Raw genomic sequence first — 25,173 nt, 5'->3', positions numbered from 1 at the left:
CCGTTCTATAAAAGGGAGTGCGCTATGGGACAGCTTACTCCCTTTCTTACTCCTTTCTGTTTAGAGAACAGCATCTGGCGTCGTTAGTTTAACTACGCCAAATACGAGAGAGCGTGGCTATGTGGAATAGAAGCCTGCGTTTTGACCGATCACTAAGGATGCCACGCGCGTTTCTATTCAGCAACATCATCTCGTTTGAATCTACGTGATTTCGATGCTTACTGCGTGTGCATTTAGCGGCTTTACCGGCGTGGCATTTAGCGGCTTACTGCGTGGCAGGTTAGCGGTAAAGGTTAGCGGCTTTACCGCTAACCACACAGTCAGTAATGCGCTGCAACAATGGAAAAACGATATGGCGGGTTTTTTTTCGCAGGAGGGGGGGGGGGGGGGGGGGAGCTTGTCCGGAAGACACCTCACCTGCAGCCATGTCAGCTCCAGGTTACCGTCCACGTATGTACAGTTTGTGTAGCGGTCCCTGAGGTTCTGGTAGTGGTGCTCCCGGTTCGACGGGACCGACATCCGTCCATTGGTCCCGATGCAGACTGCGCAGAGCGACAACATTGGCAAGTCAGCCCGTGCCTTCTCTGAAAACTTGCAAGTTTACTGTGAACACCCACACATCTGGCAAAGGTCATATAAACTATTAAAATTGTACAGTGTCTAGCGCAAAGCAAAACGATGCGAGGTGGGCAGTTTTTGCCACCTAATACCACAAGACTTCATACAACACTCTACTCGAAGAGTCACCACGCCTTACTCTACAAAGGAGTACATACAGAAAACAAAAAGAAGCTCTCATCAGCCTGGTACCGCTACGATCGATAAAATACGTTGTCCACAAGTGTATGCGGGACATGCATTACTCACTGTAAAAAAAAAAAAAAGCATCTAGCGCAAAGGCGAAATTGATCGTTCTCCTGCCCATTAGCAAGAGTCTTCCATCCAACACTGTGCTCGAAGAATGTCACCACGTTTAACTACGCGAAAGAGCCCATACACAAATAAAAACACTTTCCAATACCATGGCACGGCCGCGGTGGATAATACGCGTACACTTTCTGTGCCTTCTTGCGACAAAAGGCGCAAGCTTTTGTGGTCCGTCAACTTTCCGCGAGAAGAATCGGGACACAGGTATACGTACTTTTCCCTTTCTTGACGTGTCCATTCTTTTTGGAGGACTGACCGGCAGCCACGAGAAGTCCCAACTGACTAGAAGAAGAAACACCACGGCGACCCGAGTCCACGCAGTCATGGCGACGCAACCTTGCCGGCATCCACCGTCGTCCGCATCACCTTGTGTGTGTCTTTCAACAGGAACCGCTGATGACAGCTCCGAGCGAGCGCTTTGGAATCTCGTCAAAAAGACGTTGGCCGTCGGTTGCTCACAGTCGGGCAACTACAACCGCGGCAGCTTGACAGCGACCCAGGGTAAGTAGTAACCAGGATGACTCCTCTCTGCGATGGGGCTTGAGTAACGGTACACGACGATCACCTGTAGCACGCGCGGACGCGTATCAACACGACGCTCGAAGGATTGCTGCCTGAGTCCAGTAGTAGTGGCAGCAGTCACGTCACCGTTGGCGCGTTATCGCGCGCGGCGCCAGCTTCGAAGCGATGAGTATTGGATGCGCCGGGCCGCTCCTCGAGGGTCCGGGCGCGGCGATCACGACGTGCTCCTTCCCGAGGAATCTTCTACGACCTGGTGGGCCTCCGCGTCAGGGGGATGCCGAAGCACGGAACCACCGCCAGCTCGCTGCCCGGTCGATGAAGGAGTAGCCTCCGCCGCCTCGCCATCATCTGCAATTCCGTCACGAGGCGCGGGAAAACCACTGTTTACACGACGGGCCGACACCTGAGCCGTCCAACCACCGACCAACCACACAACGGACTGCGGGACTCCTCTGCGTCTTGCGTTACGCGTCTGCGTGTAAACGCCGCCGCGGCGTCGGGCGGGCGCACTTTGAACTCGAGAGCCGAAAGCGCGTCTCGGGCGCAGCTGTCTACGGGGCGCGCGTGCGAGCGAGTTGCACGTCGGTGCGCTTCTGCTGCCTTCCCCTCGCAAAGGTGCTGTGCGTGCCGCCGACGCGGGGGCTGTCGGCGAGATAAGGCGCCTTATCTAATCGCCCTCGCTTCTTAGGTGAGCGCTCCTCAGCGGCGCCGTTCTTGAAGGAGGCTCAACGAGCGCCAGCTGCGTGCGCGCACTGCAGCAGGGGACGCTCGCTCGAGTGGTTCGCTCGCTAGGCCTGACTGCGACCGATCACCCCGATTGCGCGACAGCTGACGATTTCACTATCGCAGTTATTTATTTATTTATTTATTCGCGGAGAACCACGCGACGAGCACGTGTCGGCGGTGCTGTTGAGCGTTAAGTCGCATATCCGCCGCGAAGAGAAATTTGTTCGGCGAAAGCAAAAGCCATAAAATGCGCTGAACAGAGATAACAGCTAACGGCATTTGAAGGCTGTGCGACACCAGCCGACGTTTCCGTGCGTCAAGAAACGCTGTGTACGTCAAAATCGTACACGATTGCCCAGCATAGCAGCATTTTCGCATATGGATGACCTCTCCGTACGGCGATAATTCAACGTACTACTGCGGAGAAAGAAACCCGCAGGAAGAATTGCGCTGACCAACGTTAGGCATCAAAACTGCAGCTATTTTCCGTTTTCCAAGCGTGACCGTCACTTGCGCAAGTTTAAAAGGAGCTACGCTATTGTTTAACCTCCATCAGCCCATACATTTTTATCTTAGCCCGCTAGCTGAATTGCCCACAGGTCGTGCTTCGTTCGCCTATACGACAACATAGCACGAAGAACCAAGTTTACCTTGAAAACCCCCATCCCCTCCAATACCTCCTCCCGTAATGTGTAGTTCCTGAAATCATCGATACCGCGCGGATATCACAACCACGGCTCCATTCATGAAATACCGGAATGGGCCACCCACGCAAACATCGCGAGAACTACAAAACACAAGCGCGTCCCGTCTTCGTCGATTAGCGGAGCCGCGCGGTGACGAATGAATTCGGTCGTCGGGGGGGTACTCCTTTTTCACTTTCGCTACTCTCGGCTCGAAGACGCCGTGATGCGCCATTAGTGCGCTCATCCGTAAACAACAGAAACACGCCGTGATTTCACCTCGTTTCCCTCTCTCCCCAGGAGGCATGCATATGCTAGCACCTGGTTCGCGATTCCCCTCCCTATACGCGACTTTCAAGCGAAGCCAACATTTCTTCCGTGTATAGAAAGAAAGGGCGCAAATTGGCAGAGAAAAAGTAAAAGGAAAGGAAAAAGATGGTGCCTAGACCTGCGCAGGCAAGACTAACAATAAATAAAACACGCCTACACGGCGCGAAAAATCAAGGTGATGAAGATGGGGAAGGAACCAACAGGGAACCGCACGCACCTCGAAGATGCGTGCGCGCTCGGCTGCGGGTCAAGCATTCGCGGCGTGACCCGACCCGGAGTGAGATGATGACCCTTCCGTCTTCTCCCAGATCATATCCCCCCCCCGCCCCGCTTTCTCCCCCTCCCACGCCTTATGCCCCGCAGGAAGCGGCGCAAGCCCTCCTTCCTTTTGAAAAAAAATCCTGAGACGAGGGGAGAAGTATGAAGCCAGGGCGTGAGACGTGACCTAAACACACTGCGGCATCGGTCACGGTTGCTCCGCTTTTTTTTTTTTTTCTGTGTGGTGAAAAAACACAACCCTTTTGTTGGACGAGAGATGAATACTACATGACGCCCCCACCCCGCTCAGAGCATCTCAGCACCTTCACGTTTCATGATTTTTTTTTGTTTTCTTGTGCCTTCGGTCTTGCGTTTCCCAGCCAAAAAGAACAGGCCACGCGCGCGCGTTCAGGGGTACGCTGGACCGCAGCGCACACCGCGCGCATCGCATTGCGAACCCCGCAAGGCGTGTAATTCGAAAACAGGCCCGCCAGTCGTCGTCACTCTCGCCTTTCCAGACTCTCGATCAAACGAGGGAAAACGAACATCTTACGCTTGTTTCGCCGACGCCGCTCGCGATCACGGCATTACAGGGCAGCCGTTTGCCGGACTTTCTACTCCTACCCCCCCCCCCCCCCCCCCCCCCCCACTCGGGGAGGAAATTGCCCCCTCACTCGATCTCAAAGAAAGGCGGTGGGAGAAGAGGGAAAGCGAGCGCACATGGCTCATGAGTGTGGTTGGTGTCAGCGCTGCTGTTACCTCTCCCCCTATCCTCTTTTGCTGTCCCCTCACCTCTTTCATTTCATTTCTCCATTCTGCCTGCTATCCTTCATTTCCGCTGCCCCAGCTCAGGTGCTTCAGTATCGACGGCAGATGCCGGGGCAAGCAAAAAGCTCCAGGTCGCTAACCTGTCCGAAATCTCAGGCACGTAAACAGGCCCGCGCGACGGCGGACTCGTTTTCTTCAGCGCGGGCCGTGGGATTTGGCTCACTGATCCCCTTTCAATCGCAACGCGCTTAACGAACGCGCTGCGAGCGTCTTTAACGCCCTCGTAAACCGGCACGCGTATCGAGCCGGTAAATAAAACTCGTCATTTCGATAAGACAAGGGAGAGAACTAATCCAGGTCTCCTTCGGAAAAGCTGTCGCTGCAAACAACTCGGGCCCCAGCTGAATGCCCAAGCAAAGGCGCGTCGCGGAGGCTTAAAGTATGTGACGTGACGTGATGACGTGAGAACACCTGACGACATTAAGGTGCAGCTTTAGTAAAAATATGATAATTACGAGATCCGAGGGGGTTTCCGACTAAAAGCACGTTACGAGGCTTTTTACACGTATACATTTGCAAATGACGATGATGAATTTTTATGGCGCAATTAAGGGCACCAGTGGCCAAAGAGCGCCATGGCACAAAGCGTTTTCGCCTACCAAGGTGGGGTCAAAGACCCCTTTGCCGAGCATTTCACCCCACATAAACCGCGTAAGAGGCCAGGGAAAGCTTTCACCCGTTTTGTATCACCGGTGGGTACTCGGTGGCACTGCAGTCAAACCTATACCTCCCGCATGCGAGACGGATGCTAAGGCTAACTTTTGAATCCAATAAGTTTCTCTTCCCAACTGCCCCTTTCCACCCGCTACTAGGTACAATGCACCCTTGACATCGCTGAAATCCAGACGGCCTCTATCCGATTCCCTCATGCGCCAGTAAGAGGAACACTGTTCCAGATTCCATTTCAAAAGCGTACGCAAGCAAATCCAACTTCTGAGTGGCAAACCTTGAGGCCTTGCTTTCATTAAATTAATCCATTTGGTAAAGCATCGACTTCCAACTGCCTGTGCTGAGATCCCGTACACCAACTAAAGCGGCCTTAAGAAACAAAAGACCGCTGCACTTGCGTCGCGTGATCTCGGCTGACTCGGCAATACAGGCATGGCGCAGTAGAGTATAGTATAGAAGCAAGGGCCCACTATCACTTTACAAGGAGCCCGAAACGGAAGACCATCGACCGCGGAGGCTTCGCAACATTCGCAGAGTCAGCGTTCTTCTCGGAGAAAGCCGGCCGCTATACGCCGACGACGCCAGGTTTATATCTTTACGGCACGACTCCGGCAGGGCCGATGCGAGGCGGGCTACGGCCACGTGTTCACGACCGAGAAAGAAGCATCTCGCTTTTATTGCCGAGCTTTCCGTTTTAAACGGACAGTTCGCTGAAACAGAGCGTTCAGGAAATGGATGAGACATAATTGGGGGTGCGAAGTCCGGCGTGGAACGCCGTTTTTGTCTCGCTGGGAAGGTGGTGTAGTTTTTACACCAGTACCTTCCCATCACAACTGCGCTACTTGTCCCGCTCAACTACTCGGCCCAAAACGACGAGGGTTGAGACTACCGCTCTGTAACAGTTAAAAAAAATCGTTTACAACCCCTGCATTCCGTTCTGAATAGTTCGTAGTACCGCGCAGTTAACGATTAGCCGTTGCTGAAACACCATGCGGTCATGACCTTGACCTTTTGAACTGTCTTAGGTGGATACAGTTCATGGGTAAGTACAGTCTTTTAGTGGATTCTCTTAGAACCCGGTGGAAGTGCTAAACACAGCTGAAGCGAGAACGAGATTTCTGTGCACATTACATAGATTTGGAATGTATAGGCGGTTAGGAAAGGGGGGGGGGGGGGGGGGGAAGGCCGCACACTTCGTGGCCTAGAAGCTAACAAAGTTATATTTTTGACAAAAACTGTACGTGCGTGCGTTTGCGAGCACGCGTTTGTGGAAAATTTGCGCGAGAGTCAGAAGCATTGTTTTACCAAACAAGACCGCATGGAAAGTCAGTAAACAAAGGCAACTCTCAGTACAATGTTCGTCGGGTGAATATAGTACATTGAAACAGCCGAGAACACTGTCCTTCGAACGAATTCTGACAGGTAGGATATACGCGTGCATAATACTTATGCGTCGTAAAATAAGCGGTGAAAAAACAATGTGTAGTTAGTTTTTAATAATGTCCACAGCTTGAACACGAGAAAGGAATTTGAGCCGGGTGTTGTGTTCAAATTTGCGTTTCAGTTTGCTAGAAAGGAGACAGGACGCCATTTGCTTCAGAAGTCTAAACAACGGTAGCCAAGCCGGAGACAACGAGGCTCAGTAGGAAATGCGCTGTGATTTGACCTTACGACGTTCCCTTACAGTGTTACAAAAAGAAACATCCGCTTATTGTGAAAGTCGCATTAAGAGGACACCCGAAGGGAAATCCGAACATACGTATACGCGCACCGCTACTGTGTTGCGCATGCCACCTCCCCCTTTTCCATTCCTTAAGCGCACCGTAACGTCTTTTTTTCTTTCGCAGGGCAGAAGAATGCGTCATGTACACAAAGCCCGCCCAAACAATACCTCAGCTGTCTGCAGATACGCTATTCGATCCGCGCGCAGTTGGATTCCACCCCGAGTTGACGCCGCGCCATTCCCAGAGACGATCTTCGCGGAGGCTCGCGTTCCCGACGACGCCTAAACAGCGACAATACAGCGAGCCCCAAAACTGCACGTGCTTTGTCATTGCGCGCCGCAGTCCCGTGCTTATTTGTGTACAGTGCGCGCTAAGGCTGCTGCCCTCCGTCTTCGTCGCTCAGTTTTCCCTTTCTCTGTTGCACTATATGTAAGCTAACACCTTGGCCTCCTGCTCCAGGGTGCACCCGCTGTGTTTTCCTCGCGCAATCCGTTCGTACTGAGCGCGAAGCCCGCCACCACCACCACGGCGGACCCCGATCAGCCATTGTTGCCGCAAGAAGTGCTCTGAGAGACACACACCACGCCCGGCGGGACAGACGCGACGATGCCCTTCGCCCAAGGACGCCGACGCGACGGGCTCGCTACGCACCACCTGCGGCAGCAACCACAAAGTGCTGCGCCCGCGTAGCGGGTGTTTTGTTTACCACAGCTTTGCCGTACACAGCTGCTACATACCGCTATACTGTAGAGTGTATACACTCTGGTCGGATCATCATCATCAGCCTGACTACGCCCACTGCAGGGCAAAGGCCTCTCTCATGTCTGTCCAATTAACCCTGTCCTTTGCCAGCTGGGTCCACCCTATGCCTGCAAACTTCCTAATCCCATCCGCCCACCTAGCCTTCTGTCGCCCCCTACTACCATGAAGAAAAAGAGCGGCTTTTCACCAATCAAAAGGAATCTCTTCCAGCCAATGGCGTCGGCCGGCTTTTATGAATTTGCTAGCGTGGCAATGCAGGCAGTGGTAGATGAAAGGGGATAGTCCCCTCCTTGCATTGTCACGTCAATGAAGGCATTGTCCCGCTACCCACGCTAATGTACTCTACTGAGAAAGGAGTAAAAAAAGGAGTAATCTGTCCTCTAGCGCAATGTGCGCTAGAGGACAGATTACTCCCTTTTTACTCCTGTATAGGCGTATTACTGTTTAGAGTGTAGGTTCACGAGAATCGGCTGACGCCATTGGCTGGAAAGGGGTCCTTTCGAAGTGGAAAAGCCGCTTTTTTTTTTTAGTTGTATCCGAATATAGTACACTTCAACTATAGTGCCCAATACCTAACAGCGCATGCGCAGATGACTCCAGGGGCCGAGTGTGGGTCATCAGCGCGCGCGCTATTGGCGCTTGGCAATAGCGATATACTGTAATGCTAAAGGTTTTTGCCCGCAAGAAATACCGGCGGCAACCACGCGGCGCATCTTACTGAAATCGTGCACGTATATCGCCCGCGCCGCGACATGCTGCCACATTCGCACGTGCACATAAAAGGAACCACACCCGCGTGAACCGGGCAAAAATAAAATGTCTCTTGGGTGCAGTTAAGAGGAAAAAAAGCGGATGGCTTATAGGACGAGTTTTATTTGGATGTCAAAAAGCGGGAACAGCTTCAGCAATACTGTCAGAAGTCGCTACGGGCATAATCCGGTCGGAGAAATATATTCGCGGGGGGAAAATATAAAGCACTCAAAGACGATTCGGTATCGCGTGTGTATGGGTCAGGCCTGGCTGTGAGTGGCGGTTGTCTTAAGAAAGATATATTGCCGTACAGATCGGAGCACTAGAGAGAGAGAAAGCAGTCAGTGGAGCAAAAAAAAAAAGAAAATAAACGGAGACGAATGGGATAGAGAGACAGAGAGAAAAAGGCACAGACAGTTTCGCAGCAAACAGCAGTGGCAGCAGCGACTGTCACGGTTCTCACACCCCTGAGAGCAGCAAGATTTATGCCGCCATTTAGGACAGCAATACTGCAGTCACGAGGACGGTGCACCGAAATTTTCGGAGCTAGGAAAGATGACCATTTGACGATAGCGACAGGAAGAAAAAGATGGGGGAAATGACGCAATGAATGTGTCTCTCTGCCTTGCAGGTGTGTGGTTGGAGGAGGAGGTGCACTGACTGCAGGTCCTTCTAGACCCCGTAATGCCGGTGCGAAGAGAAAGAGAGGGGGGGGGGGTTGCACCCCAAGGCGGCGGCGGGGCGTCTATTATGTAAGGCGCATACTTCCATTAATCCGATCGGGTCTCGAAGGCCGTCGCGAGGGCGACAAAAATCCGGCCATAAATATGCACGCCTCGAGCGGCAGCGCACCACGCGGCCGCTTGCTCGCCGGGGACAACACAAACAAGAGACGATGCCGCTCTGCTCGGAACAACACAAACCGCCAGACAGGAGCAGGGAGGGCCGATGACGACGAGCCGGCCATGAGAAAAGCAAGAACGCCTCGAGTGACGCGAGACACTACCACATCCCTCCCTATCGAAAATTCCGCCGGACGACGGCCCGCAGTGCTGCGTGCGTGCCAGCGTGTAGCTCTCGTGGCGTCAGGTCGTGTAATATAATAGAGGCAAGTGCGCCCCGTCCCAACGCGGCTGCGACGCCGAGCGCCTGCAGTCCCGAGCGCGCGCGAGGTGCTGCCGATTATTACAGGTTTCTTCTTCGCCATTTCGTCCTCCTCTCTCTCTCTCTCTTTATGACAAGCTTTCACCCTCCGACGCCTCCGTTGCAGCATCCCTCGCTTCCTCCCGCAAAGCCGGGTTCTGCCCCGCTGCATCCTTAGTGTGCCTCTCTCCCATTCTCGCTCCTCCACGTAGCTTATTGCATACCGCGACCCTCGCCCAGTCACTTTCTTCGGCGCGAGGACGAACGACCGAACTGCCGCGGCTCCTGCACCGCCCTCGTGGGATCGAAATTGGAAAACCTCCATTATTGTACCCCCCCCCCCCCCCTTACTTCCCCCGGCAATCGCAACCCGCAAATATCGTGATGCGCGTGTAACGTGGTTTCTACTACTTCGTCTTCCCTCTCTCTCGCACACTCTCCTCCGCTACCAGCGCCTCGTAGCACAGACGGACCACTTGATGGAACACGCGTTTAGATTTCCTTTTTTTGTTCTTCTATAGTGCCGCCGTCTGAGCTGCTGCTGCTGTGGGTAATAACAACAATCGCTAGAACAAGTTGCGTTAACACGTTTTGGCGGGCTAGTTGGTTATGCATCTTGAATAAACAGCGCGAACAAAGACGAGCACAAAAGACAAGAAAGCGAACGACACGGCGCTGTGTCGTTCGCTTTCTTGTCTTTTGTGCTCGTCTTTGTTCGCGCTGTTTATTCAAGACGCTAGAACAACGCCGCCATCATTAAGAGTCGCAACTGCGAGTGCCAGGCGGAATAAGAAAAAGAAAAGGCGTTATTTGGGCGGACGCATGTATGTGCGTAACTGAGACCGGTCAGTGACTGCGGGTTCGGCCCACCCCTCATTTCGGAGAAAAAAATAAACAATAAGAACTACCGCGTATATCAAAAGGCCTCCGCGGCGCCGCTCGTACTCGGCAGCGCGCGGCCCGTCTAATCACTCAGCCGGGGCGAAAGGCTGCGCCTGTCACTCTAGGCTCGTCACGGGAAGCGGTAATAGTAGCAGCTAATAGTTAGGCAACTAACTCCTCGCCCAACGACCCGTTCACTTCTGCACACGGGTAGCTAGCGCCTCTTTCCGGATGCGAATCAGAAACGGATCAGCGCGCTCATGACAGACGGCAGTAGCGACTATGCAGCCTGCTGCAATGATAGCGCGTTGTCAGGCGGCTGAGATAACGGCCTGCACGGGTGTGGACATTTGCAGCAGGATGGCTTCGTGCGGATAATTGCAGCATTACGTTGAGTCGTTGGACCAACGACGAGCTGTGACGCTTTCTTTCTTCCCCAGCTTCGCTAGGCAAGTGTGTGGATGCAGGAAGTTGTTCGGGCGATCGTGTAATGAAAGACTGCCGTTTTAGGACTCTGCAGCGGTGGGCACGCGTTCGCCAGAATTCACAGAAGTAAATTCCGTACGTGTCACGGTCAGATAGATCGCCTTTCTATTGCGTTCGATCGGAAACGACTGCTAAAGGCGCTCATCCATGCGGCACATCCAAGAACGCTTCAAAAGCCGGAGATTCAGCTCAGTACGCAACCAGCAGCGCTAAGCTCACAGCGGGGATGGCTCCTCACAGAATACAATGTCAAGCTGGGTGCAGGAGCACTGCGTACGAAAACGACCCACAGTACTCAGAAAGCGTGTAAACGAATCCACTTCGACAATCTATGGCGGGCGTAATATGGTTTCATTTATGAGGTTTAACGTCCCAAAGCGACTCACGCTATGAGGGACGCCGTAGTGAAGGGCTCCGGATAGGTTCGACCACCTGGGGTTCTTTAACCTGCACTGACATCGCACAGTACATGGGCCTCTGCAATTTCGCCTCCAGCGAAATTCGACCGCCACTCCCGGGAGGGCGTAGTATGGCAGCCACCGCACGTACGCGGCTTTTTTTTCTTTCTTTCTTGCTGTTGTTTCGAAGACGACCTCCCCCAGTGGCAGCTTAAGCTAGCGAAGATGCATCGGACGTCTTCTCACCCACACTCCTAACACCTGCACATGCCGTTTGCGGCATTCAGCGCCACAGGCTAACCAAGCTGTATACGCACGCCTGCACCCTCCCGACCAATAAACGCCGGCCACCCCTGCACCGTCGAGAAGACACGGTGGAGATGTAGGGCGGATGGGTGCCGGGTCGTAAGGTAGAAGAAAAGAGACAACCGTAAGCACGTCAGCGCTGAGCCAGCAAGGCGGAAGGAGCCGAAGAAAGGACGCCACCACCCTCGCCTGTCCCGCTCGGAAAGTCGGGCGCACCACAGCGCGCCTCGTCGTCCCCGGAGCGAAGGTGTGTGGGAGCCACGCTCAACAAAGGCACCTGCGCTCCGGTCTGGGCCGCCCGCCGTCTGGCCCGAGTCTGCGCCCGGGTTCTCTGGGGCAGACGTGGGGAGATAGGAGCACCCCCCCCCCCCCCTCGTCGCTTCCCATGCCGGCAGGAGGGAGGAGCGGGGGGACTCCCCCCAGCCACGCCACCGCCATCGCATGGGTGCGCGCTCCGACAGGCCGCGCCCCGGCTTCTTCTTCTCCCCCGCATCTCTCATCGCTCCCTGAATGCATCTCCCCTTCCCCGACCCCGCATATATGTACGGCGCATAAAAGAATCGCGGCCGAAATAAACAACCCCTGCCGGCGGCGACCCATAAGGCCACGATATGCTTGCGAACTCCTCTCTGCGCGTGATTGTTAGGAAAATAAAAAAAGAAGTTCTTTTATTTGGTTATTTTTTCTTTCTTGCTGAGGTTTTGACGCCGCCACCTCGACCTCTCTCCTTGTGGCGAAGAAAAGGAATCCCTCCTCGGCACCCCATCTTCAAGGCCGCCGCATTGAAATCTCGCAGCGAACGACGGCTCGGTCCGCTTCTTTTTCCTTTCCCGTGCGGCAGCAGAGGGCGCACACCGTTGAGTTTCCTTCCTCGCCATACACTGCTTCGTGCCTCGAGGCTCCTTCCCCCTCTCCCACCGTGACCCTGCTGCCTCGAGCTGCATGCGGCGCGGAGCTATGTGAGGTAAGAGAAGAATGCCCGCGGCTGAGGACGCAGTGGACGATGCGGTATAGGGGCCGAGCTGCGGCGGCGAGAAATTCTCGGTTGACCCCCGCTACTTCCATGGCACGAAATATATGAGCGCCATGTCCGCGCGCGCGCGCTGTATATCGCTTCTCCGGCGATGCGAGAGACCCCGCGGGCGAAAACTCAAAGCCAGGAAATTTGGGAAAGGGCTGTGGTAATTTGAGCAGAGTCGCCTGGGGCGTCCCGTAATGACGAGAGATATGTGATCGGACACTGCTTCGGCGCGCGCACACGCACACACGCGCGCGCGCGCGCAAACGCATGACAGCATTTAATAAAATCGGAAGGAAAGGCCACCCGCTGAGAGACAAAGAATGCAGCGGCGTGGGCCAAAAAACAAAAGTGATCTATCATATTTCGCAGCAATTAAGGACAGAAAGCTGGATTCGGGCAGAAAATTGTATGTGTGGGGCCAGATGGAAATACAGGGACTGGAAACTCGTAGGTATGATATATAGAGAGGTCAGCGCACCAGGTATAAGCCAGGGGTAACGGCTACAGTACCGCCCCAAGACAAAACGAAATTGGGATTAAAGTTATGAATGTGATCACAGTGACGATGAAGAAACTTACGCTCTAAATGACCACGCGCCATTGCACGGACTTTTGAGACAAAAGAAAAGAATGAAAGCTAAGCCTCGAGACCACGTGGAAACTAAAGGAACACCAAATATGGGAGGCAAGAACTTCGACTGCCGGCGCCTACACACGTACAAGTCTTCTCTGTGGCTATCAACACACCCGTCTTGACCGACAAGTTTTCCGGTGTTCCTGGTCATTCGCGAGCGCATAAAAAAAAAAGTAATGGCCACTGCATTATACCTTTTTGAGCAGTACTTCTCCATATGCAAGCATCGTAATAGCAACACCCAAGAAACCGCCTTCGCCGAGAAAAGAAAAACAAACGTGTAAAGTGACCTCTCTCTTGTTTCCGTCCGTACAGCTAAAGCTCCTGAGCCGCTGAAGTCATGTTCCCCCTGCCGTTGCACTGCAGCCAAGGGAAGTGTTTTACAAAAGCCCCGCCTCCGCCCAAGACGCAAATTACGCTCGACGCTCTCCGACAACCCGAACCCAGCAACCGTACGCACCAGACACACAATACGCCCGCCCCTATTTAGATGCGCCTTAACAGAGGGCGGTGCATCCTCCGGATGAGTCACTCGCTGCGCGTCAGCTCGCAGTTTATGTGTGTGCATTATCATTGTTTTACGAAGAAGAGAACCGCTCCCCCGCCGGAGGTGGTGCGCGCGTAACAGCACAATGACAGCGGGGCACCGCGGAGAATTAGGCATGCGAACGAACGTGTATACACGCACTACGCGCCTTCCGCGTCCCGAGCGCCCTCTAGACTCGCGGCGGCCGCCGGCGTGGGCACAGCACGCGGAGCGACAATAGGGACGCCGTCGGGTCACTCGCACCGCGGCGGAGAGAAAGCACCGGAGCGTTCTCTTCCTTTCCCGCCGGGCGTAGGCGCCAAGACGATCCTCAAAAAAACGGGACTCGTCGCGGTGGCTTCTTGCGAGATCGCAGGACACTCGCTACAGGTGCGTATTATGCGCATTTTCTGTCCGGAAGAAGAAATCAGAACGTGACGTTCGTCGGCGGTTTAGCCTTGATATCTGAGCTGCCAGTTCCTGTCTTGCCTCTGGCAGAGATTTAAACGCCAGTGGAACTTGCCCGTAACACGCCGCAACAGTATGGTAACGACACACGTAAAGAGCGAACGCAGGAAGCCTTGCAAGCGTTTTCTTTTTTGTTATTATTTATTTGGTCAGCCTGACAGCACTAGCCGCATCTCGCAGCCCTATAGGGGCATGTAAGAACTACACTATAGGTTCCTATAATGAGGCAGATGGACTGGCCAGTTCGAGCTCGACGAAGTGCGCCACCTCCCTCCTGCCAACGCCGCTTGGATCCACAGCGTGGGAAGGGACGATGCGATGCGAATTCAGCGCTTGCTACCAAAGCTGCCCGGTTAGGGCGCGCTTTCCCGCAAAGCAGCGAACTGGATCGTGCTGAAATGCGATGCTCGACAAGCGTTCCGCCCTTCGCGGAGGCTGTTCGCTATGTTTTTGTTGTTGCTGCAGCTGCCTCTTCACTGATCTCCGAGTGCTTTTGCGCATTCGCGAAGAGTAATGATGAAAATGGACAGAGGGCTTAGCTGTTATTCCAATATTCGCGGGCTTTCGTGAGCTCTAACAGGAACACACCGAACAAACTTTGCAGCCAGGTTATGCGGCGCCAGCGCACAGCGCTCAAGGAGAGCTGGCGAGACCCGCGTCAGCTGCGACGAACATTCACGATACGCTGGCGAAGTGCAGAGGCACGGCAGCAATGTATACGGAACTCTGTTCACGAAAACTCGTCGAGCGAGCGACGCCTGACCTCGCGGGACAGATTTACGCGCGGCTGAGCAGACTCGAATTTCAAGAATATCTCGATGGAGTACATCGCACACGCCGAAACTCTTGGACGGCAAAAGTGAGTACGCTAAAAACTAAAAAAATTTAAAGAAAAACAGTCGCAAAATATGCCTCCACCAAAGGCAGCTACTCTTTACAGTGCGAGAATCCGTGCTTTGGCGCGGGACGAAACTGTCCACCCGAGGCTCCCGCACACAACGAGGCCCGCCGCTGTCCGCCAGTTCTCAGCGAGCGGCCTTTCTCACGGCTGCGGAAGAGCTTCGCGCTCGCGCCGAAAGCGACGCCCCGTATAATGAGGAGGACCACGTACTCACTGCCCAGTCCACGCGTTGCGACACGACGCCCCTCTTCACAGCGAACCGAGGCTCGTGAGAAGGCGAGCAGTGCCACCAACAACGACGTGGACGCTGCAGACAAAGCAGCCTGTTTAGCGAGGGCATCAACTTCGCTTGCAAGGTGGACCTGCCACACGATCCATTTGCTTGGTGGTGATGATGACGATAATTATTCCGAACGTGCTAGCATACGTCATGTACCGACGCATGCGTGCACCTGCGCGTGACAGACGGCTACGCATATACAACATAAACAGGACGTGAGCGTTACTTACAGCTCAAGTCGCGGGTAGGCAGTATTATACAGTTGAACCTCGTTATAACGAAGTTGAAGGGATCCGGCGAATACTTTGTTATAGTCGCAACTTCGTTATAGCCCGTGTTGGCCGAACTTCCAAGGGGGAATCGTCATTCCTTCGTTACATGCATTATTTCGTTATAGACCGTTTCGTTATAACGAAGTTCGACTGTATTGGCTCTTCCTCGAGGAATTCGGTCGAATAAAGCGTGCATGCACGAAGTCATTCTGCGCTCTACACACCACAAAAGCTGTTGCGTACGAGTTCAGCCAGCATGACCAGCTGTTGGCAACAAAAAAAAATGGCGATAATAAACGCTGGCGTTAGTGACACCTTTAAAGCGCACAAAACATTCGGATTGTTCCCTGCAAGACAACGCGTGAGATGCGTTCTGGAGATGTCTTCCGGGCCAGCAGCCATTACAAAGCATTCCCCGTGCTTTGCACTGATTCTACAGCAGTGGCTTTTCCTCCTCGAAGCTCTCAGCGATTGTCTGTAGCCGTGACTCGCGCTTTGCGAACACAGTCACGAGATCCGTCGACCTTCTGGCACCGATCTACTTGAACAGAAGGCAGGAAAATGCGGCAGATTACCACCGTCGTATACCAGCGGGTTTCTTTCGCATGACAGCCAATTCCATATGATAGGCCGGCGAGCAGCAACTGGAGCGTCCGTCCCGTCATGCAACGGGCGCCATTAAAACACGATCTGCCGAGCAATCGGCCGGCGCTGCGAATCGCACATAACGAGCGCGTCAGCTAGAAACACCAGCCCGAAACGAGATCAGAGTTCTTCAGTTTCTGCGAACTCCGCGCGACCTTTGAATTGTGACAGCCTAAGCAATCTTGCTCGACGAGGTCGCGATCAGCACTCCATGCACGAACCAAAAGAGGAACGACACACGCACCGACTCGCTCAGCGGCCGTTCAAACGGCAGCAGCAAATCGCCGCGGCATTCTTGTTGCGTCTACAGAATATCCCAGGAAAGCAAGGACGGGAATTCAAGTATGCTGCGGAGAGCAGCAGCGCCATTACGGCTCGGCCGTTTTGTAATCGTTTCGCACGGGTGAACAAAGCGCTCCCCAAACAAGGTAAGCGGCGTGATCCACTGACCCCTGAGGGACGGACCACTCGCGAGCACTATCAAGACGCTCCAGAGGCCGCGATGGACGCGCGGCTGTTTATTAGAAATGAAGGTTAAGTGAGTCCGATGCGGACTTCTCCCTTCCCCTTTCTTTATTTCTTTTCATTTCCGTCTCCGCTGCGCAGGGTGCCGACGCTGTGGCTCTTCTATATTCGCCTCGCTAGCAGTGACCGCTCTTGCCCGGTCCGGCCGGCCCCGCAGCCACTGCTGCTGCCTGCCGCCTCCGCCGAAAAAGCGCGCCATCCATTAACGTCATTTAAACCGGTCCGCAGCGGCGACCCGGTCCGCGCGTGCTGCACTGGCGCGCACACAATGGCAGCTTTTCTCTCCGCCAGGTTGGGACCGCCTGCAGTGGGCGCCTATAGTGACGTCACCGGCGCCCATCGCGTATAGACCCGTGCACATGGACCCGATCCATTCCAGTAAAAAGGGAAAAAGAAAAAATCATTAAAAAAACTCAGCGGTGGTAGTAGCTAAGGGTGGAGGTGGAAGGAGAGAGAACCTCATAGAATACCGACGCATACGGCTTTAGAGAAAACGCGTCAGGTCACGCAGACGTATTCATAAAAGTGATGAGACGACGCTCCACTATACGACAATGCGCCACGTACGGCAGTGCGATAGAGAGCTATTTCGAGATGTGCGAACAATGTCGCACGGAGTCGAGAAGTAGTTCCGAGGAGGAGTGCGTGAGATACTGCGGTCGTCCCGAAAGTCTGACACGCAAGACGCGGTACGTTAGACTTCTCTCTCCCTCTCTCCGTAAGGCTAGCGACAGTAAAAGCTGTTGATATACGTTCCAGAACAAACTGTGCGAGAAATAAACAAACTTGGCGCTCTTCCCAGCGGCCTACACGAGGAGGCTACTAATGCGACAGGCATGCGCTAGTCGGCAATAACAGGAGACGCCTACAAACGCCGCACCATAGGACACCGCGACGATCAGGCAGGCGGCATTCAGGCGGAATTCGGCATTCGCACTTTCAGGCGGGTGATCTCAAACCATGCGCTACAGTGGCTTGGTGGACAGCTAGACATCTATGCAGTGAACAACGAGCCGTATACTCTGCGTTCGGATAACGGTACAGACGCCGAGTCCAGTCAGCACACCATCCACGCGACACTTATCCATGAGAAGCACCGAAAAGAAAAAAAAAGGGGGGGGGAGAGAGAGAGAATACGGCACAGAAAGTGAGATGGAAGTGGACAGGTGGCGTTTCTTCGCGACGGGCTCAAAAAGCCGGCCTTTCTTTTATCGCCTCGACGATCGAGCTCCTTTATTTTTACCACGCCGGTTCCCAAAAAGGCCGCAGAACGAAACAAAAAAAAAAGCGAGCTTTACCACAGCGCACAGGCGGCGGCGGCGGCGACGCCTGTGGCGCGCGGGTCGGCGCTGCGTGTGGGCGAAGCCCGCAGCACAGGCAACGCGAGCGGCAGCCACGTTCGAGGAGGGAAGACTACGGCGCGCCAATGTGGGTCAGCTGCTGCTGGCGCGTCAGAGAGCGACGATGAAGGCACCATTGTGCCGCGTGTGGTGCGCGGCCCAACGACGCCTGTCGCCGGTCTAAGCTGCCGACGCTTAGAAAACTTCGCGTGGCGGAGAGAAACTGGAGGTGGTGGCTGCTGCTGCCAGGGAGGGGAAGGGAAGGAGGGGTCGTGGCGCACTTTCCTGCACTAAGCGAGAACAACGCCGTCTGTTGGAAGAAGAAGCAGACTGTACTGTGGAGTGTATATAAATGCGCCACCCTGAAACGGGCGTGCTCGCGCTACGGCTCCGCTTCTTCGGTTCTTGACGCGGCGGCGTCCATCAGGCGCTTGATGCGCTTTTCGGGGCAGTCCTCATTCTTCCCCTGCACAGGGCGCGGTGTCGACGCCTTTGCTAAAACTCTCGGAGCGGCGCAGATGGTGGCGTATACGCGGGCTTCTTCCCCCTTCCTATAGCAGCAGCGACTCTCCCGTTTTGCCTTCTTCGCCCCGAAGAACATTACGGGGCACAGTACCACCTCTTTTCTTGCGCTTACGAGGTGGTACCACTGCGGCTGCTGGGAGAAGCGAGAGAGCGCTACCACCACTGCTGCGCCTTCCTCTCTGTAACGGACCGGCAAACGAAAGGGGGCACGCACACCTGGGCTTCGGTGTGCTTCAGGGACGACAATCTCCGTGGGCGTCGCGGGGAGCAACGCATCCGCCACAGACTTCGCTTGTCTCAAAATTAAAACTAGCGACAACAACGCAGGACGAAGAAAAGAAGAGGGTGGGGTGGGGGAAGCCTCGGAGAGAGTGCTACGCAGGACCGGAAGCTGGGGACGCGAACAGACGTTGCGAACGTAAGAAAACAAAAGAGGATCGCTCTTGCAAGGGAAGCGAATTTGCTGCGCCCACGAGCGCAGGAACAACGCGAGGCAGTGTACACATTGACGACGGGGTTTGTCGCTCTTTGAAAGCGCTCGTCGACCGGCCTGATGCAGTTTCCCACGTGAATATAGTGCTGGCAGCAGCGGCGGTGTGCTATGGAGAGTGGGCAGCACCCGCCCAGGTTGCGGAGACAACAGTTCGTTCTTATCACTGCGCACTGTATACTGCACGCATGTTTAGAATGGCAGCGTGGTCGACGAAGCGGCGGGCGGTGGTAAACTTTCAGAGTTGCTGCCAGCATTCGCGACGCTCCTGAACATGGCCGAGCAGTCGCGTCAGAAATGGTTCCTGCCGGTGGTGGAAAATACCGGCGCACGCAGAGAAGATGCTCATAAACCAACGTGACTGTATACACCACCCGCCTCTCGAACACCTGCGTCAGCCAGGTGACAGTAACCCCGACGCACACCTCGCAACACTCGTGACTACACAGTACAAGCGCACGTTGAAAACACACGCAGTTTCAGGAGCGGCACAGATCTTACTAGGAACGTTCGTTTCTTAAGTTGCAGAGAACTGGCGCTACGAGACTGGCGCCTCATTCGGTGACAAGTCACACTGGTAGTGTATATACTCCACTCACGATATTTACAAATAAAAACAGAACGGGTATTCGTTGGAATTACGCGAATTCCGAATTAAGGCGAGCCTATTTTAAATTCATCCGACGCTGCCGGGGAGAAATAACCAGTTCGTATAAAGCGGAAGTTCGAATTAGCGACATTTCATCGTCCTGGCATATAAATTAATCCTTGGAGCGACTGCACACTCCGCAAGATAGTTTACTGCATTCCATATAGGCCCGTAGACGTCCGCCCCCCAAAACAGCCGGCAAATAACTTTCCCGGCGTCATTTCGCGACACGTGTGGACCACTCGGGCGTCCCAAGCCGCGTTACGGGTCCTTCGCCTCACCACAGAAGCAGGCGCGTACGCATGACGTCAGCCGCAGTGCGCGGACCGGGGCAGCACGCTCACGCGTTCCCCCTAGCTGCGAGAGGCAGCGCGCGTGCGGATGTGCGCGGGCGAAAGAAGTGGGTCACACACAGCGTGCGGAGACTTTCTCCTCTGCCACCGAAACAGCTGGGCGCCCCTCCGTGACGTCAGGCGAGGTGCGGAGGGAAGAAGACGCGGCAGGAAGGCGGCCAACCGGAGGTCGCCGCCGTGGCGAAGCAATGTCCCGAAATACTGACGCCATGCGTGCACTGACCGAGGACAACGCCTCTCAGGCTTTCCACCGTGCCGTGCCTCCACAGACCAAGCGCGTGCGATCGCCTTTCATGTGCGCTTCCTCAACGGAAGGAAAAGGCTCGCAGCAGCTCGGATGTACGCGCGAGTTGGTGTGTGAAAAATAAATGATTAGACTCCTTCAGCATACCGTGTACCGTGCTACCGGCACCGAAGTACCGGCAGCCCGCCCACCGCCTGTGAGCGCGCGCTGATTGGTCCCCATGCTGCAGGAGCACGCGCAGCTGCCAGGCACCTGGCGCCATTTGGCGCCGTCAAGATGATTTGAGCGTGCGCATTGGTGGTGGGCGGGCTCCCGGTACTACGGTACCGGTAGCATGGTACACGGTATGCTAAAGGTATTAAGGCGGGTAATGTTAGTTACCGTAACAAAACGCAAGCGCATGGTATTAGATGGATTAAGCATAGCGCTGAAGCGTATAAGTACAGTCGGCAGCAAAAATTTACGGGATGTGCGGGGAAAAAAAAATTGCGTATTTCGGCGCCGTCATGCTAACTAATCAAGTGAAGCTTCTGCAAGTATATCAGCGGACATGCCTGCTTCGCGTGATTGATCATCGGTACCAAGCGAACGGCTCGCGAGGCAACGCTAAAGAAATTTGCTCGCAAGCGCATTCGACCTGCCAAACTTTTTGATGCCGACGACGGCAAAACATGCTTCGGGAGATGCCCGTAAAATACCCTAGTAGCACAGACACTCTCACTAATCCGGTTCGAAAGCTATGTTTCCGACAGTGCCTGCTAATCACACATCACATAACTCAACAAAAATAAACACCACCATAATACCTTACACTTTTGCGAAGTGCTGAAATCCCCCACCCCCAAAGGAAAGCATTTTCAAGGTCTCTCAATGCTGCCCTTAATAAAACACATTCTCAAGCACACGCACCACGAATCAGATGCGAAAACATAAACAAAACAAAAAAAACTTAGAAGGTAGCCCGTGCGCCCATATCTTATCATTTCGCCATTTGTTTTGGAACGCTACGTAAATAACGGGGCTTAAGTGCCAAGGAAGTGCCACAACGAATTGGGAAGAGCGATAAATGACGTCTCTATCGCTTCTGTTTGCGTCGGGCCATTAGCCCGATACGCTGGACCCAGCGCGGGCACTTAAAACGTGTGCATAAACACACAAACACGACGAGCAAGGTTATTTGCAAATCGGTAATGATACCTCGAACAACAACAACGCTGGTATAGGGTTACCACGCTAAAAGAAACTACAGGCGTTACTAAGATATGTGGCAGGAGACCAAACACGTCCCATAAAAGGGACCCTTCCGGCTGTCCAGGTTGACTCAAATTACAGGTTCGTGCCCCGCCCCCGTGCAAGAAGTAACGCCCGGAGATATATTGATTGCAACCACCTGTTTGTAATAGTGCGCATATGGGACGCCGTCATTAGGCCAGCTATTCATTCCTGCAGGAGTCACGGGCACTACACGACGGCACCTGACGACAACAACCAAACAAATGAAGACTTCGGGCAGAGTTAAAGTCTTGCCGCTGAAAGAATGTAAGAATTTCTCTTCAAAGTCCCACGAAGCAGTCTCAGTGTCAGTTACTCGAGACCTGACACTGCTCCGTTTCGGCGGAACAGGTGTCCAGCTGCCCACCCCGGGACCACCGCCGTGGCAGCGAGCGCGCAACAGTTGAAGCCGTGCCAGACAACACAACCACCATAAGCGGCGCGCGCGTCGACTCCGAAGTGCAAAGCGCGGCGGGCGGCTGTTCGCTTTTTTTTTTCTTTCACGCCAACACCGATTGTTCGCTTTCTTCTCCTCACGCAACCGCCGCCGCCGCCGCCACGGCTGCTATAGAGTTAATAAACTCAGGGCCGTTTGGGGCAGGGCGTTCTTTCGGCAGCCAGACGTGCCAAAACCGACGCGGCTTTCCCGCGCTCTCCATCTTTCTCCGAGAACCCGTCGAAGACGAGACGACGTCGAAACGAAAGAAAACCACGGATGGGAAGACGGCCCCGGAGACGTGCAATTAATCAATCGGGAGACGTTCTTCCCAACGCCGCTCACACAGCGAATGCCAAAGCGAGACGAATAACACTGAACAAAAACAATCCAAAAAGAAGCAAAGCAGAGAATCGTAACAAAGTGGAAAACGGACGCAGGGTTACGCACGAAGATATCGTCTCAAGGGCGGAAGTTCATGGCGCAGGGCGAAAGAGACGGCCGACTCGAAAAGCTGCTCTTCATGCATGCGTGGCTTCCATGAGCCGAGGCCAGGCCAGGCCTCCTCCCTTCCAGCTGCCCGTGCATTCTACGTCTACAGGCGAAGGCACGAAACTGAGATCTATCATCGCGGACTCGTCTCAGATCACCCGCCGCGGGCTGCGCGTGAGAAGGAGGAAAAATGAATTAACGAGCGAGACGCGCAGGACGAGAATAATGGCGGATTAAGTAACGACCGGCGATGATAACTCGCCAAACGCTTAAACAGAGCGGGGTCGGAGAAAAGGGGGGGGGGGTAGGAAGGCGAGGAGGGTGTTGAGAAGACGGAGAGCGCGAATCTCCGACGAGCATACGCTTTAGCGTTGCGAGATTAAACGGGTCCGCGATCTCGCGCGGGTTCGCCCGCGCATTGCGATTGGAGGAAGACTTTCATTAGAGCTTCGCGAAACCGCGATGAGGCTGGAAATAAATAGGAATGGTATCGGGACGAGGGGAAAAAAAGGTAGACGAAAGGCCTGAAGGCGGCCAAGTAATGAAGAACGTGTAAAGAGAGGCGCTGCTCCCTCCGGCGCCTCGACGCCACCACCAGCACCCCCCTTCTCCTGATGTTAGAGCCGACAACGGACAGGAACAGCTTACAATTATGTCCGGGGGCCGCCGAAGTGTTAGGTCGGTCCATTACTCCTACCCTCGCCCTCCGCGCTTATGGCTCTCACCTCCTCGCCACTTTAATGTGTTGCCAGCCTGCGGCTTCGAGTAATGAACTCGACAAAGCAAAAAAAAAATAAATGAATAAAACAGAGAAAGCGTCAAGAACAACGCGTTCGGGCGCTCTCAAACCCAAGTGGAACGATAAGGACAACAGCAAAGAAAAAGAAAAGGGGGACGGAGGGGGGTCAGAACAACAGCGAAGCACGCGCGGGGCTACTCCGCTTCACCCGGCTCGGCGCCGCTTTCGAACCGGGGGCAACATTCTTCGCTCGGCGGCACGTCCCGAGCAACACCTCGGCCCAATCAGTGCCAGCTTATCGACTCGTCCCATCTTCGACGGACGCGCTGGAGGCGGACACCGCGAGAGAGGAAGAAGAAACGACACTAGCGCCGCCGAGGGCCAAGCCACGGGGCGACGCGGCGAGCACGGGCATTATAATACCACACAGGCGAGCGAGGACGGCGAGAAGGCGAAATGTGCGCACGACTCAGGGCGGCTGAGAGAAAGAGAGAGAGTGAGTAGAGACAAAAGTGAGGTAGAGATAGAAAGAAGAAGGACAAAACAACGAGGGAAAAAAGAAGCGGGCGAATGCAAAACACGACGATGCCGGTCGGCGGGCACGAGGAGCAGGCAGCCCGGGAGACGGACGAGGCAACTAGCAGTTACAAATGATTAAGGGCACCTAGGATTAGAAGGAGAGAGGGAAAGAAGGAGAAACTTCCAGCGGGGCGGGCAGCACCGCAAGTTGTACCGCGCACGCCTTTTTGCAAGGCGAGGGGAGGGGGGGGGGGGGGGAGGCAATCAAAACAGAGTCAAAAGGAGGGTCGCGGGGAGAGGAGTTGGGGCCGTCGGCAGAAAGCGGCTCTGGCGGTTTGGCCAAAAGTGGGGCGGGAGAGGCCCCGCTTCCTGAAAGCGAAAACACGCAGCGGCGGGCGAGCAACGCGCTCGGCGTCGGACGGTCGGGGAGGCGAACTGGGCACGGTCCTGGAGGTATCCGGGTCCTCCGTCTCCCGTCCTTGGTCAGGGACGCCTCCTCCTTTTCGGAACGACGCCTACGACCGCGAACGGCCTCGCTAGCTCGGTCCGGAGCCTCTCGCGCCGAGGGGAGACACACTCTATAAAGCATCGTCGATGCTCACGAGTTAGTTTCTTTCAGAATTGTTACTACGTCCGTACTGCGGGGGTGTCATTTGTCTTGCACTACCACGCATTCTGTTGCGCGCACATCTTTCTTAGCGGAATATGAGCTGCGCATGTAACAAACGGCCTCAAATATGGACGGGCCACGGCAACGTCGGAGGAGCGGGCCCACAGATAGGTCGGTTACTTTGTCGCGCCGCAACATGCACAATTCGTCCGAGGAAAATGGCGTATTGCGACAGTTTTGTGTTGGCGTCTGTGTAGGGCGAACTCGCAACTTGCTTTTCATTTTTTGTCTGTCTACTTTTTTCCTTCCTCGAGGGCAGACTGTTGACCTCGTCGGGCTTGAGATGGGACTGCCAGCCAGCACTCTGCGAAAGACTTGTCGTTGCACTTAGCAGGCAGCGGCAGACGTTTATCTTCGCATTCGCGGAAAGCAATACTGCGAACAAGTACATGAACAGGTCTTGCAGACATCAACGCGTAATGTGCAAATAAGTAGACGGAGTGCCGTGCAGGATGCTGCTAAAATAAAAAGTGTGCCCGTTTCATCAAGCGGGCCTTGCAACACCCGGCGGCAACTGGCTTAAAACACTCGACAAGGACTATAGCTGCTGAGAAAAATCAGAGTTCTAATGCATGGCTGCTCTGCTACATGTGCAACGGCTTGGGGACATAGATGTAGGAAGACCATCCGTATGGCTACGTATCGCACGTGTATACAACGTTGTGACAGTGTGGCTTGGTTTGCATTCCTTGCGCTAGCTATTGAGATAGCCCTTAGAGCACTGTGCGGTGTTTTTTTTTTTTTTTCAAGCACTGTTGCAAGCAACATTCCTGCCCAG

At 54.5% G+C, this 25,173-nt stretch overlaps 2 protein-coding genes across 3 annotated transcripts in view; both read right to left on the bottom strand.

The window, feature by feature from the left end:
• LOC144124161 (epidermal growth factor receptor-like) overlaps positions 1 to 2,047 on the bottom strand; it is a 7,388-nt gene extending 5,341 nt beyond the window's left edge. The window contains exons 1-2 of the mRNA XM_077656819.1: positions 1,142 to 2,047; positions 418 to 542 (exon numbers count right to left, since the gene is read on the bottom strand). Of these exons, the coding sequence (XP_077512945.1) occupies positions 418 to 542; positions 1,142 to 1,274 (258 nt within the window). The 5' untranslated portion in view covers positions 1,275 to 2,047. The remainder of the gene's footprint in view (positions 1 to 417; positions 543 to 1,141) is intronic.
• The window catches only part of Egfr (epidermal growth factor receptor), a 106,320-nt gene that overhangs the window by 58,334 nt on the left and 22,813 nt on the right, over positions 1 to 25,173 (bottom strand). The gene's annotated exons all lie outside the window — the stretch shown is intronic.

The sequence above is a fragment of the Amblyomma americanum genome, chromosome 3 (assembly GCF_052857255.1).
Source record: "Amblyomma americanum isolate KBUSLIRL-KWMA chromosome 3, ASM5285725v1, whole genome shotgun sequence".
Taxonomy (NCBI): domain Eukaryota; kingdom Metazoa; phylum Arthropoda; class Arachnida; order Ixodida; family Ixodidae; genus Amblyomma; species Amblyomma americanum.
The sequence above is the reverse complement of the archived record's forward strand: the minus strand, read 5'-3'. Positions and strand labels throughout refer to the sequence as shown.